General features: G+C 42.8%; 2 protein-coding genes across 4 annotated transcripts in view; both read right to left on the reverse strand.

Annotated features, from left to right (window-relative positions):
- Nucleotides 1-14,276, reverse strand: part of CYFIP1 (cytoplasmic FMR1 interacting protein 1) — a 94,415-nt gene extending 80,139 nt beyond the window's left edge. The window contains exons 1-4 of one of the 2 annotated variants that reach the window (XM_061626964.1): nt 14,013-14,276; nt 4,209-4,332; nt 3,999-4,088; nt 2,719-2,796 (exon numbers count right to left, since the gene is read on the reverse strand). In XM_061626964.1, coding sequence (XP_061482948.1) covers nt 2,719-2,796; nt 3,999-4,088; nt 4,209-4,325 — 285 coding nt within the window. In that variant the 5' untranslated portion in view covers nt 4,326-4,332; nt 14,013-14,276. The remainder of the gene's footprint in view (nt 1-2,718; nt 2,797-3,998; nt 4,089-4,208; nt 4,333-14,012) is intronic. The other variant, XM_061626963.1, reaches the window with a different exon arrangement.
- A 3,077-nt stretch (nt 14,277-17,353) lies between these two features.
- TUBGCP5 (tubulin gamma complex component 5) overlaps nt 17,354-26,944 on the reverse strand; it is a 42,013-nt gene continuing 32,422 nt past the window's right edge. For both annotated transcript variants that reach the window (XM_061626971.1, XM_061626972.1), the window contains 3 exons: nt 26,384-26,472; nt 17,927-18,027; nt 17,354-17,619 (listed from right to left, as the gene is read on the reverse strand). In XM_061626971.1, coding sequence (XP_061482955.1) covers nt 17,573-17,619; nt 17,927-18,027; nt 26,384-26,472 — 237 coding nt within the window. In that variant the 3' untranslated portion in view covers nt 17,354-17,572. The remainder of the gene's footprint in view (nt 17,620-17,926; nt 18,028-26,383; nt 26,473-26,944) is intronic.

A 26,944-nucleotide genomic window follows, 5' to 3' on the forward strand; every position in this document is an offset into this window, starting at 1 on the left:
AACCTTAGGCCCTCCAGATGTTACTGAACTATAACTCCCATCAGCCCTAGCAAGCATAATCAATGGCATAGGATGATGGGAGATGTAGTTCAGCAACATCCAAAGAACCAAAGGTCCCCACCCCTGCCATAAAGGAAGCATTGTATCAACAAAGGGAGTCAAAGGTGTACTAAAGAACGATAAGGAGATTGCAGAGAAGCTAATTGAATTCTTTGCATCTGTCTTCACAGTGGAAGATATAGGGCAGATCCCTGAACCTGAACTAACATTTGCAGGAAGGGATTCTGAGGAACTGAGACAAATAGTGGTAACGAGAGAGGAAGTTCTAAGCTTAATGGACAATATAAAAACTGACAAATCACCGGGCCCGGATGGCATCCACCCGAGAGTTCTCAAAGAACTTAAATGTGAAATTGCTGATCTGCTAACTAAAATATGTAACTTGTCCCTTGGGTCCTCCACCGTGCCTGAGGACTGGAAAGTGGCAAATGTAACGCCAATCTTCAAAAAGGGATCCAGAGGGGATCCCGGAAATTACAGGCCAGTTAGCTTAACTTCTGTCCCTGGAAAACTGGTAGAAAGTATGATTAAAGCTAGATTAACTAAGCACATAGAAGAACAAGCCTTGCTGAAGCAGAGCCAGCATGGCTTCTGCAAGGGACAGTCCTGTCTCAGTAACCTATTAGAATTCTTTGAGAGTGTCAACAAGCATATAGATAAAGGTGATCCAGTGGACATAGTGTACTTAGACTTTCAAAAAGCGTTTGACAAGGTACCTCACCAAAGGCTTCTGAGGAAGCTTAGCAGTCATGGAATAAGAGGAGAGGTCCTCTTGTGGATAAGGAATTGGTTAAGAAGCAGAAAGCAGAGAGTAGGAATCAACGGACAGTTCTCCCAATGGAGGGCTGTAGAAAGTGGAGTTCCTCAAGGATCGGTATTGGGACCTGTACTTTTCAACTTGTTCATTAATGACCTAGAATTAGGAGTGAGCAGTGAAGTGGCCAAGTTTGCTGATGACACTAAATTGTTCAGGGTTGTTAAAACAAAAAGGGATTGCGAAGAGCTCCAAAAAGACCTCTCCAAACTGAGTGAATGGGCAGAAAAATGGCAAATGCAATTCAATATAAACAAGTGTAAAATTATGCATATTGGAGCAAAAAATCTGAATTTCACATATACGCTCATGGGATCTGAACTGGCGGTGACCGACCAGGAGAGAGACCTCGGGGTTGTAGTGGACAGCACGATGAAAATGTCAACCCAGTGTGCGGCAGCTGTGAAAAAGGCAAATTCCATGCTAGCAATAATTAGGAAAGGTATTGAAAGTAAAACAGCCGATATCGTAATGCCATTGTATAAATCTATGGTGCGGCCGCATTTGGAATACTGTGTACAGTTCTGGTCGCCTCATCTCAAAAAGGATATTATAGAGTTGGAAAAGGTTCAGAAGAGGGCAACCAGAATGATCAAGGGGATGGAGCGACTCCCTTACGAGGAAAGGTTGCAGCATTTGGGGCTTTTTAGTTTAGAGAAAAGGCGGGTCAGAGGAAACATGATAGAAGTGTATAAAATTATGCATGGCATTGAGAAAGTGGATAGAGAAAAGTTCTTCTCCCTCTCTCATAATACTAGAACTCGTGGACATTCAAAGAAGCTGAATGTTGGAAGATTCAGGACAGACAAAAGGAAGTACTTCTTTACTCAGCGCATAGTTAAACTATGCAATTTGCTCCCACAAGATGCAGTAATGGCCACCAGCTTGGACGGCTTTAAAAGAAGATTAGACAAATTCATGGAGGACAGGGCTATCAATGGCTACTAGCCGTGATGGCTGTGCTCTGCCACCCTAGTCAGAGGCAGCATGCTTCTGAAAACCAGTTGCCGGAAGCCTCAGGAGGGGAGAGTGTTCTTGCACTCGGGTCCTGCTTGCGGGCTTCCCCCAGGCACCTGGTTGGCCACTGTGAGAACAGGATGCTGGACTAGATGGGCCACTGGCCTGATCCAGCAGGCTCTTCTTATGTTCTTATGTTCTTAAATTCATCCCTCACAAAATGGCCTTAAAGGCCCAAACGGGAGACAGAATAAGCTCCATCTCTATCCTTCAGCAATGGCTTCATTATGTGGGCTTGAGTGCCCTGTGTTCAGGGGACAATTGCTTTTTGTATTCATTTACTGAATCCAAGACAAGCCCCTGCAACTTCTTTGGGCAGGAGGAACAAGCTCTTGCTCATACACATATGCATGCACACATGTCTGTGGTCCCCTAAGTCATTGTGGTGGCACTGCAGTTGCCTTTCTGAAACAGATGGGGGCTCTGGTGACAGCTGTCCCAAGGGCTAGCTCCATGGAACTGGGAAGAGTAAGAAAGAGTGTAAAAGAAGGGGGAGAAATGTCCTCCTCCTGCGATATTTTACTGCAGGACTATTTTCCTTCTAGTCCAACACATGCATAGATGACACTCCAGTTCCTCCATCGAATATAGTGGGCGCAACAATTATTTCCTGACAGTATGAAATGATCCATAGGTCTCTGCAAGCATATATGTGTGGTACTGAGCTTTATACTATTAAGACATATAATGGCCTGTGGAGTTGTGGGGGGCAGGCAGAGGGATTGGACATTAAGAGCTTTCAAAGTAGCTCACATAATTAAAAGGCACATTAATGGAACTGTAAGAAGCCAAAATGATAGCATTCAGGGTTGATTTTGCTCCTTTACCTGAGGAATGGCTCTTGAGCAGCTTCTCCATGTGTATAGCATAACAGCATACTCTTGTCCTTCTTCCAACATTTCATTCTATCATAAAAATTAAAGGTTGTTATTTATACAAAAAGATACGTAAATGAACATACAGAGAGGACTACCAAAGCTAGCAACAGTATGAAGATAGAGAAATTAAACAAGGATATACCAATACCGTCTAGAAGAGATGCAACTAAAACCTTTCTTCAGAACACTAACCAAAATTACTTTGACTATTACTTCAGTTCTAAACACATCACCAACAAGGCAGTCAGCTCTGGTTCTTCCATGTGAGTGTCCTAGGGACATAGTCTAATCTTTTGTTTTTAAGGATAATTATTACTGCTTCAACAAATTATTGAACCAATTATCTCAGCTACTAAACAAGGGGGTTAAAAACACACACAGAGAGAGATTCTTGGAATGCTTAATTAGTATGTGCCCAATACTAAACTCTGTTTGAGCAGAATTACACAACAGTCCAACTGCAGGAACATAGAAAGCTGCCTTATTTGTTCACCTAGTCCAATATTATCTCCTCTGCCTAGCAGTGGATCTTTAGGGTCTTAGGCAAATGATCTTTCACATCTCTTGCTGCTTCCTTCTTTTTATTTATATTCCGCCCCAGCCATGAAGCCTTCCCCTTGAAATGGTAAAAGAACTGCTAAGTATTGGAACTTTCCAATCCAGCATATAATGAATTTAACAGCAGACAGTTTTCACCAAAAGGGAGCCCATTTTAGAAGAATTAGAGCAGTTGGATCGCTTGAGACAATCTAAGTCAGCATTTCTCAGACTTTTTGAGTTCACCTCACTCACTCTAAACTTCTTCTACATTTCGGTGCCCCCCTCCCCCAACTTACATTTACACAGCTTCAAATGAACTTGGACCAAAATAAATTCTATGCTACAACTGGAGGGTATTTTTTAAAATTATAAAATACAAAAATAATGACATGTAATTTAAGATTTTTACCACAAACAGGTGAAAGTACAGAACAGTGTCCCAGAGTAAATACATATTGTTTAAAATTATCCTTAACAAGCCATATTATTCCTGAAGTTCATGAAAATGAATCTTTTAGGTTGAAATAAACACACTAATGTAATTTTCTTTTTCCTTCTACTGTAATCAAATCCTGCAAAGCACCATTCAGTTTTTACCATGCTATCCTTCCCTCACTTGCCCCTATTTTTATGTTGCTGCTGTAAAAAGACAGACAGAAAAATCACAATAAAACAGAAAAAATATTTACCATGCTAGAATGAACAGTAGCTTGTTCAATGTATCTGGCAATGCCTGTGACAAATGCATTCCTGTCTTCAAAATTGGTGTTGAAATTTGGCTGTATGAAAGGAAACAAACACTCAAATGATCAAAAGTCTGGAAGAAAATTATTCAAATAAAGAATATTCAGAACTCTTCCAAAACATGTCAAAAATACTTCTTTTTACTGATATCATACCTGATAAAGTAAGGATGATGGAGGGGGTTCAATACATGGTTGCTGATCTGGCAGAGGTAATTCTTCCAAGAGATCTACATTGGACAAAGCGTCCTCCAAGGTAACTTGAGCAGTCATTTTGATTCTACAGAGGGTAAACAGAACTTAATTTTAATAAACTGTCAACATCTAGAACAATCATAGATGATCCTTGGCATGCTCTAGACCAGAGGTGGCTAACCTTTTTCAGGCCAAGGAAGCACTGACTTACGGTCCACCCTCAGGGAACTGCATGTCAAAACACAAAAGGATGCGGGAAAAGTGCAAAAGCAGGTGCAGCTATTATTATTATTATTTTAATATGCTGGGGTAGCACAAACACTTTGCGGCATCACAGTATCAGAATTATGGGAGCCATTAAAAAATGAAATGAATTTTTTTTTAAAAAAAAATAAAACATGTAAACTATAGGGGGCACTAAAAACCTTGTGGCATCATATCACAGTGAGCCATAGGAGTAATAAAACTTTTTTAAAAAAAAAGTTAAATGACAAATTCAGGGGCCATAAAAAACCTGGGCCAGAAGCAACCTGCTACTCTATGCATAAAGGTGTAATTCGTTTGCTGGAACATGTGAGAAGGAGAACAATTCCCTTTGTCTTTAAGTTTGGTAGCTTTAGGTGAACAGAAATTCATTGTAGGCAAGTGAGTGGGTTGGTGAAGTAAGGATGGAGCATTGCATCCCTCCTCTATATGCAGCATACAAACCCTATAAGCTGCTAGAAGGTAGCCCTCTCCTCTGCACCCAGCATAGAAATGCAGATCTCCTTCCCTCCTCTGCCAGCCTTTAGCAGGCTAGAAAAACCAACCAACAAACTGCAGCTTAGTAACTTTTGGGGGCATATTTACAAGGTTACTATCAGTACCTTGGCACAGTCATTAACCCAAATGGAGACAATAGTTAAGAAATCAGAACAAGGCTAGGACTGGGCAGCTATGAGAGAACTAGAAAAGGTCCTCAAATGTAAAGATGTATCACTGAACACTAAAGTCAGGATCATTCAGACCATGGTATTCCCCACCTCTGTGTATGGATGTGAAAGCTGGCCAGTGAAAAAAGCGGATAAGAGAAAAATCAACTCAATTGAAATGTGGTGTTGGAGGAGAGCTTTGTGTATACCATGGACTGGAAAAAACACACAATTAATTGGGTGTTAGAACAAATTAAACCAGAACTATCACTAGAAGCTAAAACGATGAAACTGAGATTATCATACTTTGGACACATAATGAAAAGACATGATTCACTAGAAAAAACAATAATGCTGGGAAAAACAGAAGGGAGTAGAAAAAGAGGAAGGCCAAACAAGAGATGGATTGATTCCATAACAGAAGCCACAGACCTGAACTTACAAGATCTGAACAGGGTGTTTCATGACAGATGCTATTTGAGGTTGCTCATTCATAGGGTCGCCATAAGTCATAATCGACTTGCAGGCACATAACAACAAGGTTATCCTATGTTCATGTTTCACAGAGAACAATCAACATGATGTAAGTTCAGCCCATCATGGTGGTAAAGAAATGCCAAGATGTGAGGCACACCACATCCTGTGGAGCTTTTACTCACAAGTTTACCACATGCAGGAAAAGTTCAGAAGAAACATTCACCAATGATGATAGACAAATTCCTCATGAAGAGACTCTCACTTCAAAAACAAATGCACAAATCTCGCCACGCATACACACCACATACTGTCTCACTGAGGGATGGGAAACCTCAGGACCAGGGACTGAATGTGGCCCTCCAGGCCCCTCTGCCTGGCCACTGGGAGTCTCCCCAGGCTGCACCCTTCTAACCTTGCTCCACACCCTTCAGGAGTGCTATATCTAAGCGGACTGTGATAATGCCTCTTGCTTGCTTAGAGATGGGGGATAGAGAGGTGTTTGTGTGTGAATAACAAATCCAGTTTTCCCTCTGGCCCTGTCCACCACTGGAATGTGGCCCCCAGAAGGTTATCATTAGGGGAATGCAGCCTTTTGGCTGAAAAGAGTTCCCTACCATTGGCCAGTTGAAAGAGCCACCACAGCCGAGTAGCTAATTTCTTGGAGCTAAAATCTGCTTTCAAACCATAGCCCTTGACCTGGAAACCCTGATGTAATGGAATCTGCTGTAGTTACTGAATGGTGCCATTTATTGTTAGTCATAGAATTCAAGGATGGCTAGCAATCATAGAGTTGTACTCGACTAACGTTTCCTCAGAGTAGACCCACCAAAACTGATAGATGTGAATTAGTCATGGCCATTAATTTCAATAGCTACTCTGAGTAAAAGTTAGTTGAATACAACCCATAGAGTTGATTGGAAGCTCAAAGGTCATCTAATCCAACCTCCTTCTGATGCAGGAAATCCACTACTACAGAATCCCTATTTCACAGCTGAGTCCTGGAACTGCAAGAGAGATTCTCAGGCTAAATACTGACAAGTCCTGACTCAGCTTAAAACCCTGTGCAATTCCCACATCACAGCTTCTTACCTGCTAGCAACATAATTTCTTGTTTTCTATAACCTCTACAGCATCCTTTCATCACCTCCTTTAAGAGCATGCTAATATACCTTGACAGAACTCTTCAGCTCTGTCCCTAAGTAGGGCTAAATTCAGCTGACCCTGTTACTGCCAGCCTACAAACAAAAATAGTGATTCACTTTCATATGGTTTGCCAGTACTTGTGCCTACATACTCAAAGAAAAACAAGGAATAATTCACTCAGACAAAAATAGCACCTGGTAATTATCATTAAGTTGAACTCCTGATACAAATTCAGACAATAGCAGTTATTGGTGTTGTTTCATTGACAAGATGTGGGCTACAGCTGCAGCTGGTGCAAAACGCAGGGGCACGACTGCTCACTGGGGCAGGGTATCACCAGCATGTCACCCCGCTGTGGAAAGAATTGCACTGGCTGCCCATTAGCTACTGGGCTAAGTTCAAGGTTCTAGTTTTGGTGTACAAAACCATATTGTCTTACCCCTTATATACCCAGTTGATCATTACACTCTGCAGGTGAGGGCCTCCTGCAGATACCATCTTATCTGGAGGTCCATTCCACACAACATAGATAGTGGACCTTTAGTGTAGTGGCACCTATTCTTTGGAATTCCCTCCCTTAAATATTAGACAGGTGCCATCTCTGTTATCTTTCCAGCACGTACTGAAGACCTTCTTCTTTCAACAAGCCTTTTAAGTAGAGACCTTATCCCAGTCTGTGTTGGAATTACTTTTTAAGATGTTTTTAAAGATTTGTTTTAAAAAAGATGTTTAAAAAGATGTTTTAAAGATTTTTAAAAAGATGTTTTAAAGATTTTTTAAAGATGTTTTATTTTAAAGATTTTTAAACAATGTTTTGTTTTAATGTGTTTTTAAAGATGTTTTATATGTTTTCAAGTCTGTTTTTATGTTGTTTTGGAGTTTTGTTAGTGTTTTTGTTTACTGCCCTTTTAATAAATAAATAAAGATGATTAACAAACAGCATAATCCAATACCCTGCCTGTTTCCATACTAGCCATCAAGAACAAATGCAATTTTAATCAGACAGGAGGATTTTTTAACTCACCAAGCCACTTTTGTAAGTTTGTTTGTAACATATTTCAGCAGAATGCTGAGATATCAGCATTAAATTTTTCCAACATGATTAGGACACAATTCTCCTTGACATCCCTGCCCCTATTTTAAAAGGGGATGAATAAACAAAACATGTTGGAATGCAAAAACTGCTTTGAAGATTCCACCAGAATAAAAATCATGTGCATATGCTTTTAATGGATACATTTTAACTGGTTTTAATTCTATACAGTAGATAGTTTAATTACATTTTAAAAACAACTTTTTGTATGTTTGTATCTACATTTTTATCTATATTTGTTTTAATTTTTTAAGTCACCTTCAGCCCCATTTTCTGGAAAAAGGCAGGATACAAATGAATGGAAATGAATATTCAGCATTCCATTGAGCAGCAGCAGCATTTATTATCCAGCAGCAGCAGCATTTATTATCCAGCAGCAGCAGCATTTATTATCCTTGGGCAGGTTAAAACAATTTTAAAATCTGGCATTAAAAACAATTAAAACCAACCTAATTGTGATACCACCTTCAAAGATTGAAATATCACCAACTAACACTTGGTATGTGTGCTTCCAACACAGTTCTCTGCTTGAAGTTCAGTGACCAGCTTGACTCCTGCTTTCTTTTTGAAGAAAAGAATGGAATGATCCAAGATACATGGTAATGTAATATCTGAAGCAAAGCTCTGAAATATTGTGCTATAGTTGACTTCCAATGAGACCAAATCTGCTTAAATTCACAGTCATTTACACCTCAATCCTAACCATATATATTTAAAACAAAGCCCTATCAAACTCAATTGGCTTACTCCAGTAATTGGGGTTAGGACTGCAGCCTTAATTGGCTTATCAACTGATCTTAAAAGTCAAATCTCTTGTTGCATGTCTCATTCAGACACAACCAGAGACATGTCTTATACTATTAGATCACTATGGATTTTCCCTTTGGTTCTGGCTGACATGTGAAAAAAGGAACAAACCTTTTGTAGTTGCTCTTTAAGAAATTTGCATATGTCTTGCACTTCCTTATTTTAATTCTTAAGCAAGAAAAATCAGTATCTGACTGATAGAGAAACAAGAGAAAAAGAGCTCATCAGCAGAACTACTGCCATTAAAAGAAGAAGAAGAAATCAACAAATTGTCACATAGCTTAGGCCTTGTTTACATTGCAGGCCTATTCAATAATATTTTTAGCTTATTCAGATTTCCACACTTAGCATAGAAACACAATGAGCTGCAGAAGGGAGAGACAGAGCAGTCTACACACCAGCAAATATAATTGACAAATGGTTTATTTTTAAAATTTATACCCCACCCTTCCTCCTAGAAGAAGCACAGGGCAGCAAATAGTTAAAATGTAAGACTGCAAAATGTTCTCCCTTAGGGACGGCCACCTGCTCCATCATTGCTCACCTTCCAATGGGCAGAGAAAACCTGATTATTCTGGTTAAATTAGTCTGATTAAATGGTAGCTCGATTTTAATAATTGTATTTGCTACTGATGTTTGTTATTGCTGCCTTTTGGCTGTGTTGTTTTAAGTCTATTATAAATTGTTTTATAGTTTTTATTGCTGTAAGCAAATCTGAAGGTCTTGGAAAACTGAAGGTCTAGATGGAAAAGAAACGGTCTAAATGTTTTAAATAAATAAAAAGGCATCTCAGAAGAATGCTGTAATTTGCTATAACACTAACAAACATTTTAAGCTTTCTTCTGGCAGCACCATTTTCAAAAACTGTAAAATTTTCAAGATATCCCTCATCCTCATAATGAAAACATGTACCCAACAACACAGTAACTTCTCCACAAAAAAGAAAAGCTCCAATATATATCAAGAGATGAGAAAGGCAGTGGTCAACAGAAAATCTCCCACACCATCAGGGGGCTAGACTATGAAGTCCCTTCCAACTCTGAATACTGCTCATGCAGTTCCGCACACAGTATCTTGTACAAAATATATTCACACCTGGCTAAACTGTGCACATAACTAGCACATCTTTGGACGTGGAATCATTTTTCTCATGCAAGTTTGATAAGCAACTTAAAACAGAAACACAAAAATAGCTACATTAAAGGCCACATTTACAACTTCCTCTCTTTAACTTCTGCACAGAAAATTCTGATCTACAGACAAAGGCAGTGAACGTTATGTACCAGAAAGAACAGGCAGAAGGTGCTCCTAGATTCAACATTGTCAGTGGCGGCTGAGGTGGTCTTGGTGGCTAGGAGTGCCTTTTTCCAGCTATGGCTTGTTTGCTAGCCACAGCCCCTTTTGGACAGAAATGACCTGGCCACTGTACTCCATGCTCTGGTAGCTTCCATGTTGGATTATCACAATTTGCTCTACACTGAGCTGCCCTTGAAGATGACTCAGATTTCAATTGTTCAGAATAAAGAGGCCAGATTACTGACTGGGGTTCCATTTAAATCTCATCTAGAGAGCCCTTGGGCTTAGGGCGGTATATAAATAAATAAAATAAATAAATAAATAAATAAATAACAGGTGTTTTAAAACAGCGCATTCTTTGCCAGTTAGTTTCTGGGCCCAATTCAAGGTGTTCACATTAGTGCTTAAAGCCCTAAACGACTTAGGCTGCAAATATCTGAAAGACTGCTTCCTTCTCTACAGACTGTCTTGGGTGTTAAGGTCAGCAGGGGGGTCCTCTTGGTAGTTCCGCCACCCAAGAGAAGATCTGGGGGGGGGTTGGCACAGGAGAGGGCATTCTCTGCAGCAGCCCCTTCATTGTGGAATTCCTTCCCTACAGAGGTGCATCTGGCAACTTCACTACATAGTTTTCAGCAAATGTTGAAGACACTTCTTTACCCTAGGCTTTGAAATGCAAGATGTATATTTTTAGGACCCACCCTATTTTTGTGATTGTAAATTGCTTAAAATTGTTTTTAAGGGTGCATTTTAAGTTGTTGTAACCCATGCTGGGATCTCAGGGTGAAGGTTGGGTAATAAATTAAATTAATAGTAAGCCTATGGATGGTTGGAAACAAAATCTGAGTGGAGGAGAAAAAAACCAAGGACAGTGAGAACTACAGTGTACAATGCAAAAACAGCTTGAAATATTCCCCCTGCTCCTTCCTGATGAAGAGTTTCCCTATCTGAACCAGGGGTTGCCAATGTAGCACCGTCCAACTGTTGTTGGAATACAACTTCCATAATCTCTTACCATTGGCCATGCTGGCTGGGGTTGATGGGAGTTGTAGTCTGGTTACATCTGGAGGACACCACATTGGCTACCCCTAATCTGAACACAGTTGTGGTGGAAAAGCCACATAACCACCTGAGTAATTCAACAGCATACAGTGCGCATGCACACACACAGTGGCTAAACCTACACCCCAAAACTTCTTGTTTCTATATTAGTTTAGAGTGAAAGTAACCTGCACCACATTCACTACATATTTATTGACACACACGTCTGTGCCTGCTTCCTACTGCCTTCCATACACAATCTATCACACTGTTTAACTTCTAATAGCTAAATAAAAGCTAAATAGCCTGGCATCTGTATGAACTCTCTATGTCCTCCTGCTGGGATAGCCATAGTTTGCTTAGACTGCACACCATGAGAGGGCAGGTAGAGACTAACATGAATGAAAGCTATCTATTATATGAACTCCCAGTTGCAGTCTGAAGTTGTACTGTCAAGACATAAGTTTATGACTCCACTGAGAACTAGATATCAAGAACATAAGAAAAGCCCAGCTGGATGAGCCCAAAGGCCCATTAAGTCCAGCATTCTCTTTTTACAGTGGTCAACTAAATGTCTATGCAAAGCCTGCAAGCAGGACCTCAGTGCAACAAAGCCCTCCATCACTGCGATTCCCAAAACGTGGTATTTTCTGACAGTGGAAGTACAACATGGGCATTGTGGCTAGTAGCCATTGATAACCCTATTCTCATAGCATGACCGCTTCACAGCACCCTTTATGTTAAGTACAAATAGCAGAAAAGCAGAAGGTATTCCTAGTGGTTACTACCAGGAAGCTTCTGCTCACACACAATGATGGCTACACATTGGGTCAGCTTGGGAGATGCAAAACTAGGACATGCCAAATCCACCTGAACTCCCTTTACAACCATGTCCTTCTCAAGCCAGGTGGGGCTAAGCTCAGGTTCAACCCTTGTCTCCCAGTGGCAGGTTTTCTGCAGCACTTTTAATGACCAACTGCATTCTCAGCATTCAACTGCAAAAACTCTGGGCTACATAGTATGTTCACTTCTTCGATGTTCTCTTGAGCATTCCTTGCCATACAACAGTGAACTTCATGAATAAATCAAAAAGATTCCTCACATCATAACAGCAGCTCTACTGGATCAGACTGAAGGCCTATCTAATCTAGCATCCTCTCTTCCACAGTAGAAACTTCCTAGAATGTGGAACTGTCAACATTTAAAAGCAAGAAAGTGCACCAGCATCCAAACTGATTACTTAAAATAGTGAAACATTAGCAGGTCAGATTTAAGATGAAGTTTGTGTATAAGTGCTTAAATAGTTTGTACACTGAAGTTAAAAATTATGTCTCAGCTTCACACTTCCTTGATTTCTATTCCTAAATGGCCATAGTACCATAAATGTAAAGAAATACTTGAACGGGTAACAATTATGAACAGCCCTAAACATAGCTAATAGACATTTCAAAACATTTAACTTAATGCTGTGGCCATAACAACACTAATGTGAATTATGCTCACTACCCTAAAACCCAACCAGTGAGCTGAAGCCTGTTCATAATCTAGTTACTCCTGAGTGTTTTAATTTATTCCTAGAGTTCAGGCAACATAAATCAGCTTAAAATTCAAATATTGCCACTGTCAGATTTCATTTGGCAAACTCAAGTTTTATATTAAGTAGTGAAATGTGTGTCTCTCAATGAAAAATGCATTTTGTAACATCTAAACGCCACACTTTATTGGAAGAAACTGTCAACTGCTGAAACAATTCTTAACAGCTATAGAAGAAAGGCACATGTTTCTAAACAAGCCCAGGGTCTTTGCCCAGGCCAGGCCACTCTAAAACTAATTCATTGATTTTTAATGATTAGTTGCTATTTAATGACTTAAGCTGCAATCCTATGCATGTTTATTCAGAAACAAATCCCACTGACTTCAAACTAGTTCTGCACTGGATCAACTTTCCTGCACTCCCTTTCACACTGGCTAAAGAGTGGTACCAAAGTTAAACTTTTCTACTGGCTAAAGAGTGGTACCAAAGATAAACTTTCCCACCCTTTCAATGGGTACATATTAGCATGTATCTAAGTCTCTTGCAATTTAGTTCCCCCTTAACATTATTAACACATGTTATAATAGGTTCAGATTCCTCCTACCCCTTTCGGTGGATATTCTCAAAGAAGAAGGTGGCTCTTTCTCTTAGGCTACCAAAGTTCCACAAATGACTAACAAAAGATATGTGAGTGGGTAGACTAGCAACTACTTTGGGCTTATTCACAAGCCTTCGCTGGGGAATCAAAATATGGCATTTCTTCCAAATTAAGAAAGAAAATGTGGCCTTCTGGGCACAACATGTGGGGCACAGACTACTCCACAATAAATACAGAATTAAGAATGAATTATTATTTTATGTCAGGTTGCGGAGGCCAAACATACTGCCTTAATTGCTTTGAATTTTTGGCAACCTCAGTACAGTTTGAACATCATAAAGAGGTTCTACTCGTATTAAAAAGAGCTATGGAAACGGGGGTGTGCGGAAGCGCTTTTACAAATCATATTGCCATCTCCCCCACCAATCCTGTCAAGTCAGTCATTAACAATCCCACTGAGATTAAAACGACGGCCTCCCCAAAAGCCCACAAGTGAACCGAGCCTTGACCCCCGTGCTTCACCCTTACATCCAGCCCTCGAACTTTCTCCAAATGAGGCAAGGCGCGTGAACAAAACTAGATGTTTATAGAAAGTCAACTTCAAGGAAGTTTGGATTTAAGCGAGGCCCGCCCAAAATCCATAGGCAGCAACTACGTCCGCCCTTCTGCTTTAGGCCATATAGGGGAGGAAAGAAGGTTTAGGTCTTTTTTTAAAAACAACAACAACTCCTGCATGAAGCTCTCCTCTCTCCCCCGCACCCGGCATTGTTGCAGAGAGGAAAACAGCAGCAGCTTAGAAGAGAGTAGAGTTTCCACTGAGGGCGGATAAGAGACAGGAGAGGCACACACAAGGGAAAGTTTCTCTCACCCAGCCTCGAAGCGAGAAGGCCCACGGTTTGCGTCCCCTTCCAGCCACCCACTCGTGCAGCCAGCCCCCGGCACTCAGCTCCCTGCGGCTCCGCTCCCTCCCGCCCCCGGTGCCACAGCAAGAGGGTGGTGCTGCCTCGGCGGGGGTGTTCTCGCTCGGGCTGCTTTCTTTTCCAGGGCCGCACGAAGCTGGGAGTTTCCTGTCTGAGTCACTCAAACAAGGAAACCGTGCCAGGAAACACCCTTCCTCCAGCTCCTCCCCCGTCCCGTCCCAAACCCTTATCCATTCCTTTCAAGAGCAGCCACCCTGTCTGCCTCCCAAGCAGCCTCCGGCTCCTCCTTCCGGACCAAGCGATTCTCCTCCCATCTTTACACAGCCGTCAAGTGGTCCGATTTGCAGGGAGAGGGAGCTGACAGCAGGTCCTGCGTTAATTACTCATCTCGCGGAACATTTACGCTCTGAACACAGAACTGTTGCACGTTACTAATTTGGCTGTACTGAGAACAGAAGCCTGCTTTAACTGGAAACACAGAAGCTTTCAGTATTTTATTGCATACCCTTTTTAAATCTCCCTCCAACAAAGGGGGAGGCAATCTCAGAATGATTCCTAATGTTATAATTCTTCCGTCTAGATGCCTGTACATTAGGTCTAAGCCAGTGGTTCCCAAACTTTTCCTCCACGGATCGCTTGAAAATTGCTGAAGGTCTTAGCGGACCACTAAATGATTTTTTGCCTGGTGTAGCAATTGTACTGTACTCTCCTAGATGCTATGTGTTTTTCAACACGTATTTTTAAAGGCAGTCTGGACCACATGAATAAAGTCCATGGACCACAGTTTAGGAGCCCCTGCTCTAAGAAATAATGAAATAATACACGAGGAAAAACTAAGCATGTATTTTTGTAAAGAATAATCTCCACTAGTTTTATTCATTTATATCCCACCTTTTATAATACTACAAAATTTAGAACCAATATATGCAATGTATCAAATGCTGCTGAAATAATTGCACTGGCTGCCCATTAGCTGCCAGCCAAGTCCAAGGTGCTGTTTTTGGTGTACAAAGCCCTATACAGCTTGGGACCAGGATACCTGAAAGATCGTTTCCCTCTTATATATCCAGTTGATCACTATGAAGTGCAGGTGAAGGCCATCTTATGAGTCCGTTCCACACAACATCGGAAGTGGATCTTCAGTACAGTAGCACCAACACTTTGGAATTCCTTCCCCTTAAATATTAGACAGGTGCCATCCTTGTTATGGTACCTGTTGAAGACCTTCCTCTTTCAACAAGCCTTTCAAGTATAGACCTTATTCCAAGTCTGCATCTGTGTTGGAATTACTTTTTAAGATTTTTTTAAAAAAATGATTTTTAAAGATGTTTTATTTTACAGATTTTTTTAAGATGCTTTTTGTTTTGTCTTCTTTTTGCCACCCTGGACTCCTGCGAGGAAGGGTGGAATAGAAAATTAATAATAAATAAAGGAACTCTTAATTTATATTCTAAGGGAGCATCTGGGAGTGGCAGAGCTGAACTGAGCAGTAGAGTCACTGTTGCATCCAAAGTCCCGATACTCACAGCAGCCAGGGCAGGTGCTGCTGGTGGTTTTGTCCCATTTTTTTGCTTTAGGCTGGTACAGCAGAGAGGACCACATGGGACCTATTGGCAGAAGTGGGACTGGCTTACAGTCCAGAAAGTCCTTTGCCTGCCCAGCTGTCTGTTTCCTACCCCAGAAACAGTTTTTTTTTAATACTCTCTACTGGATACTGCTGGTAGCAGCTCAGCCAATCCACTTTTGGCAAGCAGAGGGACACCTTCATCACATCCAAACCCTTTCGTGGGGCAGATTGGGCTTCATCTGCAAGTTCTGAAGTGGAAAGCTCTTTTCAATAATCATCTCAACAAGCTACCGTACAGCATTACCAAATGTATCCCACTGAGAGGGATTTTTTTTTAAATGCTAGTCACATGATTTTATATCATGAGAATTAAAAGTTGTACAATCATTTTTTTCTAAGGAAGGTCAGGATATAAATCTAATAATAAATAAATAAAGGAGGCCATATTGTTAGCACTGGTCTATATAATTTTCTTCTTTGCAAAAGATGAGAATCTTTAAGAAAGCTCAGGTACTTACATGACTAAAATGTGTGAAACATCGTCTATAGACTGTTAGAAGAGATCTGGTCAGTCATTCCTGTTCTGGGGTTTTCCAGATTGGACTAATGCAACACGATCTGTGGAAGTCTACTTTTTAAAAAAGGTTGAGAAGTCTCAGCTAGTGTAGAAATCAACAGCATGCTTCTTGAGAGGTAGAGACCGATTCTCCTATTTTACCTATTCTAGAGCAGAATTCACAGACTAATTTCCTTCAAGGCCCAGTTCAAGGCTTTGACTATCAAACCCCTAAAAGGACCTCCTGAGACAGACAAACCAGTTACAATCTTCTGAAGACATCCTACTCCTAATCTTCTATGGGGCTACAATGGACTCTGGAAAGAGCAGGGCTCTGACACAGGCACACTAACTGAAGCAGGTTTAGCTGCATTTCTAATGACATGTGAAGACTCTTTTTTTCTGAGGCAGCCTCTAATTTTTTATGATGCCCATCCTTGCTCTGTTCATTATGCTGATTTGGCTGTTTACTGAGATAGTTCTATATCTACTACATTTTTATGATTTTGAAATCTTATTTAAAAACCAGATTAAATGTATATCTGGGATTACCAGCCTTTTTGGATCAGTGGCACATTTTGAATTTTGAGAAAGTGCTGTGGGTACCAGTCACAAAACGATTGCCATGGGGCATGGCCTTCCCACGCAGTTCCTTCCAGAATCAAATAAGTTGGTATCAGGTTTCATAAAAGGCAATTACACTAGAAATACATTAGCAGTATAGAGAAGGAAGTTTTAATCTTACACTTTATGTAAGCTAATAATGCAAATAGTCCATCCCATTACACCAGTAATGTTGATAGCATTAAGATTACAAGTTAGAAATGAACATTTTGAAGCTGTTAGGAATGCCAAACAAATGTTAGAATATTATGATGGGCAATAAGTTAATGATGAAAAGGTCATTTACCTATGCCTGTACCTATTCATTTCCATGGAAAATACAATTCAATAAAATTGAACCACTTGTCATAGCCACTACATCTGCAGTTATTTCTGTAACTGCATTCAGGGATAGTCTGAAAGCTATACACAGGAGCAAAGTTCACAGAAATCCTTTAATACTGCTTTACAGTATGCATTTTACTAACTATTCCTCACAGAGGAAAACAAAGGCATGACCTGATCAGATTGAATATTTAATGATGTATAAAAGAAACAGTATATAATTGCATTAAATGCTTTATTTACAGGTGTTTTTTTTGTTACTCTTTCAAGCACAAATATGTACAATCCCAAAATTAAGACTGAAATTCTGTGATCATTCAGAAGGAAAACTCTGCCACCTAGTTCAAAATATACTTCATGTAAGCAATCAGCATTGAATGATTACAGTGCTGGACAGATGTTGCAGGTACTTGAGTGTTTTATCAAATCTGTTTTTTCTAATTTTGTTCCATTCCAGCCATAAGAGACAAGGCTAAAGATTCCACTGTGAAACAAAACAGAATGAAATATTTTAATGTTTGACATTTTTCTTTGTCACTGTTCAAAAAAAGGAGCAAAGCCACGTGTTGGACAATCATATGAGTGAGACTTGCACATCATTCTAAAGAATCCTCATTAATACACACCAAAACATCCTCCTATACAGGACAATTATCTGCTGGTAAATAGTATGATGCTTAAAAATTATTTTGGAAATAATTGAAAGCACTAAGAAAGCAGTACAACATACTTTGCAATAAATACGTAACAGTATCTAAATCTAATCTGAGCTTTCTTTTCTAAATACTTACAGTGTGGGAAAGAGCCTCTACAGACTGCTTTGTTCAATACTGTCACAAGGAACATGTGGCAATTTTTAAAATCAGATTCCATCTTCGTTATGGATTCCATCCTAAGAACAGTACAGGATAGTTTAAGCAGACAAAAATCAATTTGTACTGAAAAAACAAAATTGCTTTCAAAAGGCAAGAACAGAAAAGACTGATCCAATAGTTCCCTTCTGCTTATGTAATGGCTTTCAATTCAGCGGCTACTACTACTAATGGAAAGGGGAGGCGATTTTCACTTATGCATGTAGCCACCACACTACTTTCCATGCTAGTTGAGAGGGCACCCCCTCAACCTCTAGAGCTGATTTTCAGGAGTAGCTGGGAGAATCGGCAAAAATCCTCTTCCCCTTCCACTAGAAGAAGTCCTGCTGAATCAAAAACCCGTTCACGAGCAGAAGGGCACAACTAGATTAAACCCCAATAGCTTTGACATTAGAAGCATCTTAAAAAACATTTTGTTGTAAATATACCAGTACCTAACAAATTGAAGGATTTGTTCTTAGAAATGTCCTCTACACTTTAACTTGTACCAAGTCTAAGACTTCTTTTTAATGCACATGGTAAGTTGTATACAAATGCTTGGTAATAAAGTTCTACTATCATATGTTTGATAAAATGTTTACATAGTGAACACATTTGAACATGCATGATCTTCATTATTCAGTTTTGAGAATGATCCTACAGTTAATATCTTACAATATCCACATATCACAACAGATGCACAGAGATAGTAGAGGTGGGCCACACTGTATGTTCAGTATACAGTTTGCCACAAATGTCCCAAAGTATCAAAGCACTGACCACTGTTGGCAGACGCATTATCTAGACTTACTTTGAATGGATAGAAAACCACTTTCAATTGTGTGTAGAAGCGGGTATTGCACACAATTTCCCCCTCTACTAGTAGCCCACCATACTATTTCTCATACTATTCCTGATAATTCCCTGAGTCTCAAGATCAGGGTTTCTTTCTGGGGTGGGCAATGGGAGCCACAGCACAGAGGATGGGGAAGGAAAGCCCTGTTCTGTAAGCAGAATACAGTTATACTAATTTTTCCTCAATATTGTTCCTTATTCTAAACGAAGTATATGAATACCCAAAAAAGACTATCCAGATATCAAGCTGTTTTATTTTATATTTATTTATTTATACATATATTTATTTATTTATTATTTAATTTATATCCCACCCTTCCTCCCAGCAGGAGCCGTTTGAAACCAGAAAGATATAGGAGTCTTCACAACACAACTGCTGTAGCCACTTTTAAAAAATATCTGTGCAACTTCAGAAGACGAGGCTAAGCCACAGGGTGATAAATCCAAAATTCTCACAAGGGAAAAACACTTCAAACAAAACTTCAACCTGTCCAATAGTTACCAGTAACAACAATCAAGAGAGTAATAATTCAGACCACAGATCATATTTGGTACTTAAACCAGAGGAGAAAGGGTCACAACAACTTAATTCTTTTTACTGTTAACCATCTACCAGTTCTAATATATTTTATGAATGTACAATTTGCAACCTTATCATTAGAAGACATGCTGATTATAACCCAACATGTGCCCAGAACTGGTAAGATCCTACTTAAATGAATTTCATTCTTGTTTACATGATTAGTCTTTTGTCTGTGCCATTGCATCCTAGCCATCATGAGTCATGCAAGGGATAAATGTCAGTAAAAAGCCTGATGCTGTAAAATGTACCATTGGTCTCACCTGAAAGGTGATTTTCATAGGAGTGGGCCATCACTGCGGGTAATAGTTCCACCTATCGTGCGAAGGCAAGAATGTTTTTGAAGTCAAGACTAGGGGCGTCAGGCCCCTCCCACTCTCCAGTTCATTCGTAGCGAGTCTAAAAAGACATATCTAAAAATCCAAGAACAAGGCCAACAGACCCGCCAGGAAAATAACACAACAGTCGCATGCACAATAACATGACTCTAACATAACAATATAACAGAACTAAAAATCTTGACTTCACTCTTACATTTAAATATAATAGCGTAACAATAATATGTAACCCATTAGAAATATCTAGTCATCCTCCAACTGGGAGGGTCGTGATGGCCCACTCCTATGAAAATCACCTTTCAGGTGAGACCAATGGTACATTTTCCATAGGAGGTGGGCCATCACTGCGGGATGTACCAAAGCAGCCCATACAGGGAGGGACCACCCACGTGTTAATCCTCATTAAGAACCTGTTGCAACACTCGTCTGCCAAAAGATGCATCAGCAGAGGCATAACAATCAATTTTATAATGCCTTATAAACGAGTGAGGGGTAGACCAGACTGCAGCCCTACAAATATCGGCAACAGGAGCATTAGAGGCAAAAGCAGCCGAAGTGGCAGCTGACCTGGTAGAATGAGCCGTTATACTAGCTGAAACTGACAGCTTCAGAGATTCATATGCTAAAGTAATACATACCCTTAACAAACGGTAAGGTAGGATTGGATACTTTATGCCCCATAGACCTTGGATGAAAGCATACAAATAGAGACTCCGTTCGTCGAATCTCTTGGGTCCTAGACAGGTAGGTCTTGAGAGCCCTCCGGACATCTAACGAATGCCAAGCCTTCTCGAGAGGATGGGTAGGATTCGGACAAAAAGAAGGCAAAACAATGGCCTGGTTGCAATGAAAAGCTGAATCGACCTTGGGACGGAAGGATCAGTCTTCAGCACAACAGAGTCCTTATGGAAGACGCAGAGGTGTCGAGCAGAAGACAATGCGCCAAACTCCGGAACGCGTCTGGCAGACGTGACTGCGATCAGGAACAAGACCTTGAAGGACAGTATACGTAGAGGCACAGTCCTGATGGGTTCAAATGGAGGACGTTGCAAAGCCTGCAGAACTTTTGGCAAACTCCATGAGGGAAACCGATGGGCAACAGCCGGAGAACGTAGGGCGACTCCCCTCAAAAAACATTAGATGAACGGATGTGAGGAAATATGAACTCCAGGAGAGGACACTGAGAGGATGGACGACAGAGTAGACGCATGTCGACGTAGAGTGTTGGGTCGAAGTCCCATCATAAAGCCGCTATGGAGATATTGCAGCACCTGATGCATAGTGGCCTGAGATGGATCGTGGTGGTGGGACTAGCACCACTTGGAGAAAGCCACCCAGGTGTGTTGATAAATACGAGTGGTAGATGGTCTTCTCGAGGCCAAAATAATATCAATCACAGCGTCAGACAGTCCAGCTGACCTCAAATGTCCCCGTTCAAACGCCACGCTGTTATATTGAGCAAAGTAGGGTCCTGGTGCCATACTGGACCCTGGGATAGAAGGTCTGGCCTGACTGGAATTGTCCAAGGATCCATCACTGACATTGCCAGAAGATCTGAGAACCACGGTCGGCGTGGCCAAAATGGTGCTATCAGAACCAGCTGTGCCCTCTCGGTTCGCGCCTTCCTCAAGGTTTTGGCTAACAATGGTATGGGAGGAAAGGCGTAAAAGAGACCGTCTGGCCACGGTGTCGTCAGAGCATCCACTGCTTCCGCTGTTGAGTCCAGGTATCGGGCAAAGTACCTGGGAAGCTGGCAATTGCGACTAGAAGCAAACAGGTCGACTGAGAGGACGCCGAACCGACACTGGAGACGATGGAAAATGACTGGATGAAGTTTCCGTTCTCCCGGAAAAACCTGTTGTCTGCTGAGCCAGTCTGCTGTCACATTCCAAATCCCTCTGAGATGTTCTGCTTTCAGGGATTGTAGATGTTGTTCTGCCCAGACAAAGATGAGGGAGGCTAAGTCCTGCAGAGGACGAGACCTGGTGCCCCCCTGTCTGTTCAAATGTGATTTTACACACGTGTTGTCTGTTCGAATGATCACATGGTCCAAAGGGAACAGAGACTGAAAATGACGTAGAGCTAAGTGGACAGCCTTTAGCTCCAGCCAGTTGATGCTTTGAGTCTGCTCTGCGGTGGACCAAACCCCTTGAACGTACTGGGAGTTGCAGTGGGCTCCCCAACCGATGAGGCTGGCATCCGTGGTTACAACGGTTCTGCGGGGTTCTCTGAACGATGTGCCCTTGGAGAGGTGTTGAACCTTGGCCCACCAGCGGAAGGAGAGACGCAGTGCGGGGCTCAAATGAACTTTGCAATGGTTGGAGCTGGCAATGTCCTTTTGAAAGGGCAACAGAGTCCATTGAAGGTGCCGACTGTGGGCTCGAGCCCATGGCACAATGTGGATTGTAGAGATGAACATTCCGAGCGTTCTGGCGAGAAGCATGACGTCTGCGGATGTTTGTTGCATCAGGGACCTTGCGATGCTTGTGATGGCAGTGATGCGATCTGGAGCCAAGAATATCATTGCCTGCCGGGTGTCCAACATTGCCCCTAGATGTAGTAGGCGTTGTGTTGGTTGGAGATGGCTTTTGTCGAAGTTGACAAGCCAGCCGTAGGCCTGCAAAACATTGAGGGTGATCATTAAGTGATGATGAGCCAGCTCCTCAGACTTGGCTCGTATTAGCAGATCATCCAGATATGGGTAGAGATGAACCCCTTGGGTCCGGAGATAAGCCACTAGGATGAGTAGCACTTTGGTAAACACTCTTGGAGCAGAGGAGAGGCCGAATGGCATCGCTCTATATTGAAAGTGCTGGTGGCCAAAGCCAAACCGAAGAAACTTTCTGTGGGCTATGCAAATGGGCACATGGAGATACGCTTCCTTAAGGTCGATAGAAGCCAGGAAGTCTCCTTCATGCAGACTCTCCGAAATGGAATGGAGTGATTCCATTTTGAACCTGCGATATGTTACAAAATGGTTGACAAACTTGAGGTCCAAGACCGCCCTCCATGATAAATCTCGTTTTGGCACAGCAAATAGGAGGGAGTACACCCCTTCCGACCTCTCAGTTGTGGGGACTGGCTCTATTGCCGCTATGTCCAAGAGGTGTTGTATAGCTGTCTGCATGATTCTGTGCCTGGTTGGTGCCCTTGGGCAAGGGGACGGATGGAATCTGTCTGATGGGATTGCCCAAAACTCTATGGCATAGCCATGACTGAAAAGCTCCCTGATCCAGGAGACCGTAGTGAGGCGCAGCCAACGGTCTCCAAAATGAAGTAATCTGCCACCTATGGGCAGTGTGTTAATACTGCTTGCGTTGGCGAGGACCTCCCCTATATGAGGACGATGAGTTGCCCCTGCGCCCTTGGTACTGACCTCTGCCCTGGAAACGCCGGTTCCAGGAGCCCCTGAATGAAGTGGGGTCATAGGATCTGAAGTCGCGGCCTCGTCCTCCTGGCCGCGTTCCTCGAAAGGGCTGGTTAGTACGGAAGGAAGGAAATCGCCTGAAAGGCCTGTGGTCGATGTTCTTGGCAGTGGCCAGAACCGGTTTGTGGGCGTCTTTGGGATCAACCAGCACTGCCTTTAGAGCTTCCTCGCCGAAGAGTAAAGATCCGGAGTAAGGAGCCCTGGACAGATTCATTCTGGCCGCTGAATCAGCCTGCCAGTGGCGAAGCCAGAGGGTCCGTCGCGCGACTATCTGAGCCGTCATGGCTCGTGCCCACAATTGAGTGGCATCGGCCACAAAAGCTGCTGTCTTACGCAACTTTATCAGTGACCTTCTGAGGGCGACAGGATCTGGGTTAGTGTCCTCTAGAAGATCATCCAGCCACATCATAGCTGCTCTGGAGAAAATGGAGGCCGAAGCGGAGGCACGCATGGAGAGGGCAGTGGCCTCGTGATTTTTTCGGAGGGCGAAGTCCATTCGTCGCTCAGTAGTGTCCTTTAGTTGGGATTCCCCTTCCCTGGGCAAAAGAGAACGTGAAACGAGACGAGCGATTGGTTCATCTATGCCAGGGACGTCTAACTTGGTGGCAAAGTCCGGAGCTAGGGCGTAAAACCTGTCAGCCACGTTCTTGAAGCGGCGAGATTGGAATGGGTGAGCCCATTCTTCAGAGGCCAATTTGGCAATTGGGTCCGGCACCGGAATGTAGTGTTCAGTAGGTGCAGGGGATTTGAGGACCTTGGCCCCTTTGATAGCTGGGGTGGAAGAAATTGAAGGCGCAGTCTGGAGACCAAGGGTATTAACTACCCTGCGTGCCAGGGGCTGATAATCTGAGGCATTAAACAAGCGATACGATGTATCCTCCTCATGATCTGAATAGTCGCTCCAGTCATCTCCCTCAACGTGGTCAGTGAAGGTTGACTCCTCCCCATACGAAGCTTCGTCAATGCATCTGCCTCTGGCTACATCATAGGGATTTGGTGAACAGGAAGGATGAGCTTCATGACACGCACGTTGATCCCTGTTGAGTTGAGGTATGGCAGGAACTTGTGGTGGTGACTGCATTTGGGTGAAAAATGCCAGCATGGCTTGAAGTTGGGAGAGGAAATCAGGGGACGGCAGCAGCCCAGTTGTGGTAGATGTTTGTGCCTGAGTGGCTATTGGAGCAGATGTTTGGGACGGTAAAACGGAGGGAGGCTGGTTAGGCGAAGGCTGAGTGGGGAAGCCAGCAAAATCTTCCTCGTCAGAGGAAGCAGCAGGGGAATGAAATATATCGCTTATGTGTGCCTGAGTTGCTGTGGTAGTGGTGGGGGTTGGCACAGAGGCATAGCGTGGCCGCTTTGGTTTGCTATGGCTTGAAAGATGTTTTGTCTTAGCCATTGCTTTAACATGCTTAGACTTAGTCGCCTTAGAGTGTTGCGGCTGGGCTGTTTGTGACATGCCTGGCTGATCTGGCATCATATTGGCTGATTGCGACATGTCTGGCTGTTCTGCCATCTTATATTAACTTGGGTGCAGTACACGGCCACAGAGGGGGCAGGATGTAAAGACCCGAACTGGCACAGTGTACGACCACGGAGGGGGTAGGATACACTGGCAGATGGCTAAGTGCACGGCCACAGAGGGGGCAGGATGCACTGTGGTATCAGCGTTAGAATAATATAGGCTGTATAATATAGGCTGTATTTTAGGCTTGGTACACGGCCACAGAGGGGGCACGATGTACAAAATATAGTTCAGATTAGTGCTGTAGGCTGGATTTAGGCGCGGTACACGGCCACAGAGGGGGCAGGATGTACAGAATATAATTCGGATTTAATACAAGGCAGCCACTGAAATTAAAACTCCAGCCCTGATAATGCAGTCACAGTAAAGTTGTGTGAGTCAGCCACAGCAATTAAAGCTCCAGCCTAGCTGATACAGTCGCATTAGATTTGTGTGAGTCAGCCACTGAATTAAAGCTCCAGATTGAGGTACAATCACAGTAAATTTGTTTGTAAGTAAGCCCTGTGTAAGTCTGTCTACAGCCCACATACAACACACATACAGATAGCTTGCAGGGAAGGTATCCGTTGGTAAATAAAGTGGTAACAAAAAAGGCGGGAAATTTGAATCCAAACAAAAAATGGCGCCCGGAAAAAAGAGCAGGAAAAAATGATCCAAAAATGGCGGAGGGAGAAGAAGCAATGGCGGCCGTCTGGAAACCAACTGGGGGAAGGGCTGCCCAGCACAGTCTCGCAGGAGGAGCCGCGGGGCCGATAGCCGCACTCGCGGCTCTAAAAAACCCCAAGGAAGAGACTGCCGAGAGAAGCCTGTGAGAGCCGAATCAACAGGCTCTGGAGAGGTAGGACCCCGGCAGGCTGAAATTAGGAGGCTGGAAAAGAGGCAGGGAGCCACAGCCGCAAGCTCCCGCCTGGGAGAGAACCGCAGCCGCGGTCTCTCCAAGAGCTCCACAGAGCGCGGCTTGAGACAGGAAAAAACGCTACGGGAGAGACAAATGTAGAGAACCGCAGCCGTGGTCTCTGCTGAGCTGAAAGGCTCAAAAAACTGGGGAAATTGAAGGGTCGGGAGACGGAGGCAAAAAACGGCGCCAAGCAACGAAGCCGCCGCAGCCGCAAGCTCCTGGAAGGGAAAAAAAGGAGGCCGCGAGAGCCAGCTCCTAAGCGAGGGAAACAGCGGGCCAAATCGGGAGCTGCAGCCGCAAGCTCCCGCCTGAAAAGCTAGAGAACCGCAGCCGCGGTTTCTGCAGAGCTGAAAAGCTCAAAAAACTGGGGAAAACGGACCGGGTAAGGGAAGATCCCCCCCAACAATGAGCTGAAAAGCTCAAAAAACTGGGGAAAACGGACCGGGTAAGGGAAGATCCCCCCCAACAATTCTCCAGGAGACACAACGAATTAAAGACAAGACAGAGGGGAGGGAGAAGTGGAATTACAGATAACAACCTCCACACACTGTCAGACAGACACACAAGTAGACACAAGAAACTTAGCTAAGCTACGCTATCTGAGAACTTGTTCGTACGAAGGCAAGAATGAACTGGAGAGTGGGAGGGGCCTGACGCCCCTAGTCTTGACTTCAAAAACATTCTTGCCTTCGCACGATAGGTGGAACTATTACCCGCAGTGATGGCCCACCTCCTATGGAAAATGATTACAATACAAATAATTTTGCATGTGCTTACTTCCAAGCTCCCAAACCAGCTTGCCAACGGTCTGCAAACATCAGTACTAGGTTCAGCACTTTCATTATAGCTTCTTTCACAAAGGTAACCTGGAAATGACATTAAAAAACTAGCTGCTGTGATCAGTTTAATTTTGAGATTCAATGTCCCTGATGCATGTTCCATTTTCCTGCTATTCTAAATGGTTGCACTACTCTACCCAACATAAAAGCTACTCCTGCTAAACTAGTGTGGGCTGAGGGTTGTGTATGTGCATGTGCACTATTCCTTCATGGTTCTTTATCATCACAGAAGCAGGACAGAGGCATTAGCTTAGTCAAGCAGGATTGGGAGTTTGGGTGGGTGAAGAGAAGTAACCACTTCCCTTCTGCTTTGCACAAGTCCCACAGTTCAAGCTTGGTCCTTAAGCTTGAGCACAGTATCTGTGGTGGGTCTGGCTCGGCTCAGCTTCATGGAACCAGCTTTGTGAACTGTTCATGGTTAACACACAACATCTGGTTTTCCTTAACTCACAGCACAAGCCTAACCAAATCTACTCATAAGTAAGTCCTACTGAATTCA

Source organism: Rhineura floridana, chromosome 5, assembly GCF_030035675.1.
Source record: "Rhineura floridana isolate rRhiFlo1 chromosome 5, rRhiFlo1.hap2, whole genome shotgun sequence".
NCBI lineage: Eukaryota > Metazoa > Chordata > Lepidosauria > Squamata > Rhineuridae > Rhineura > Rhineura floridana.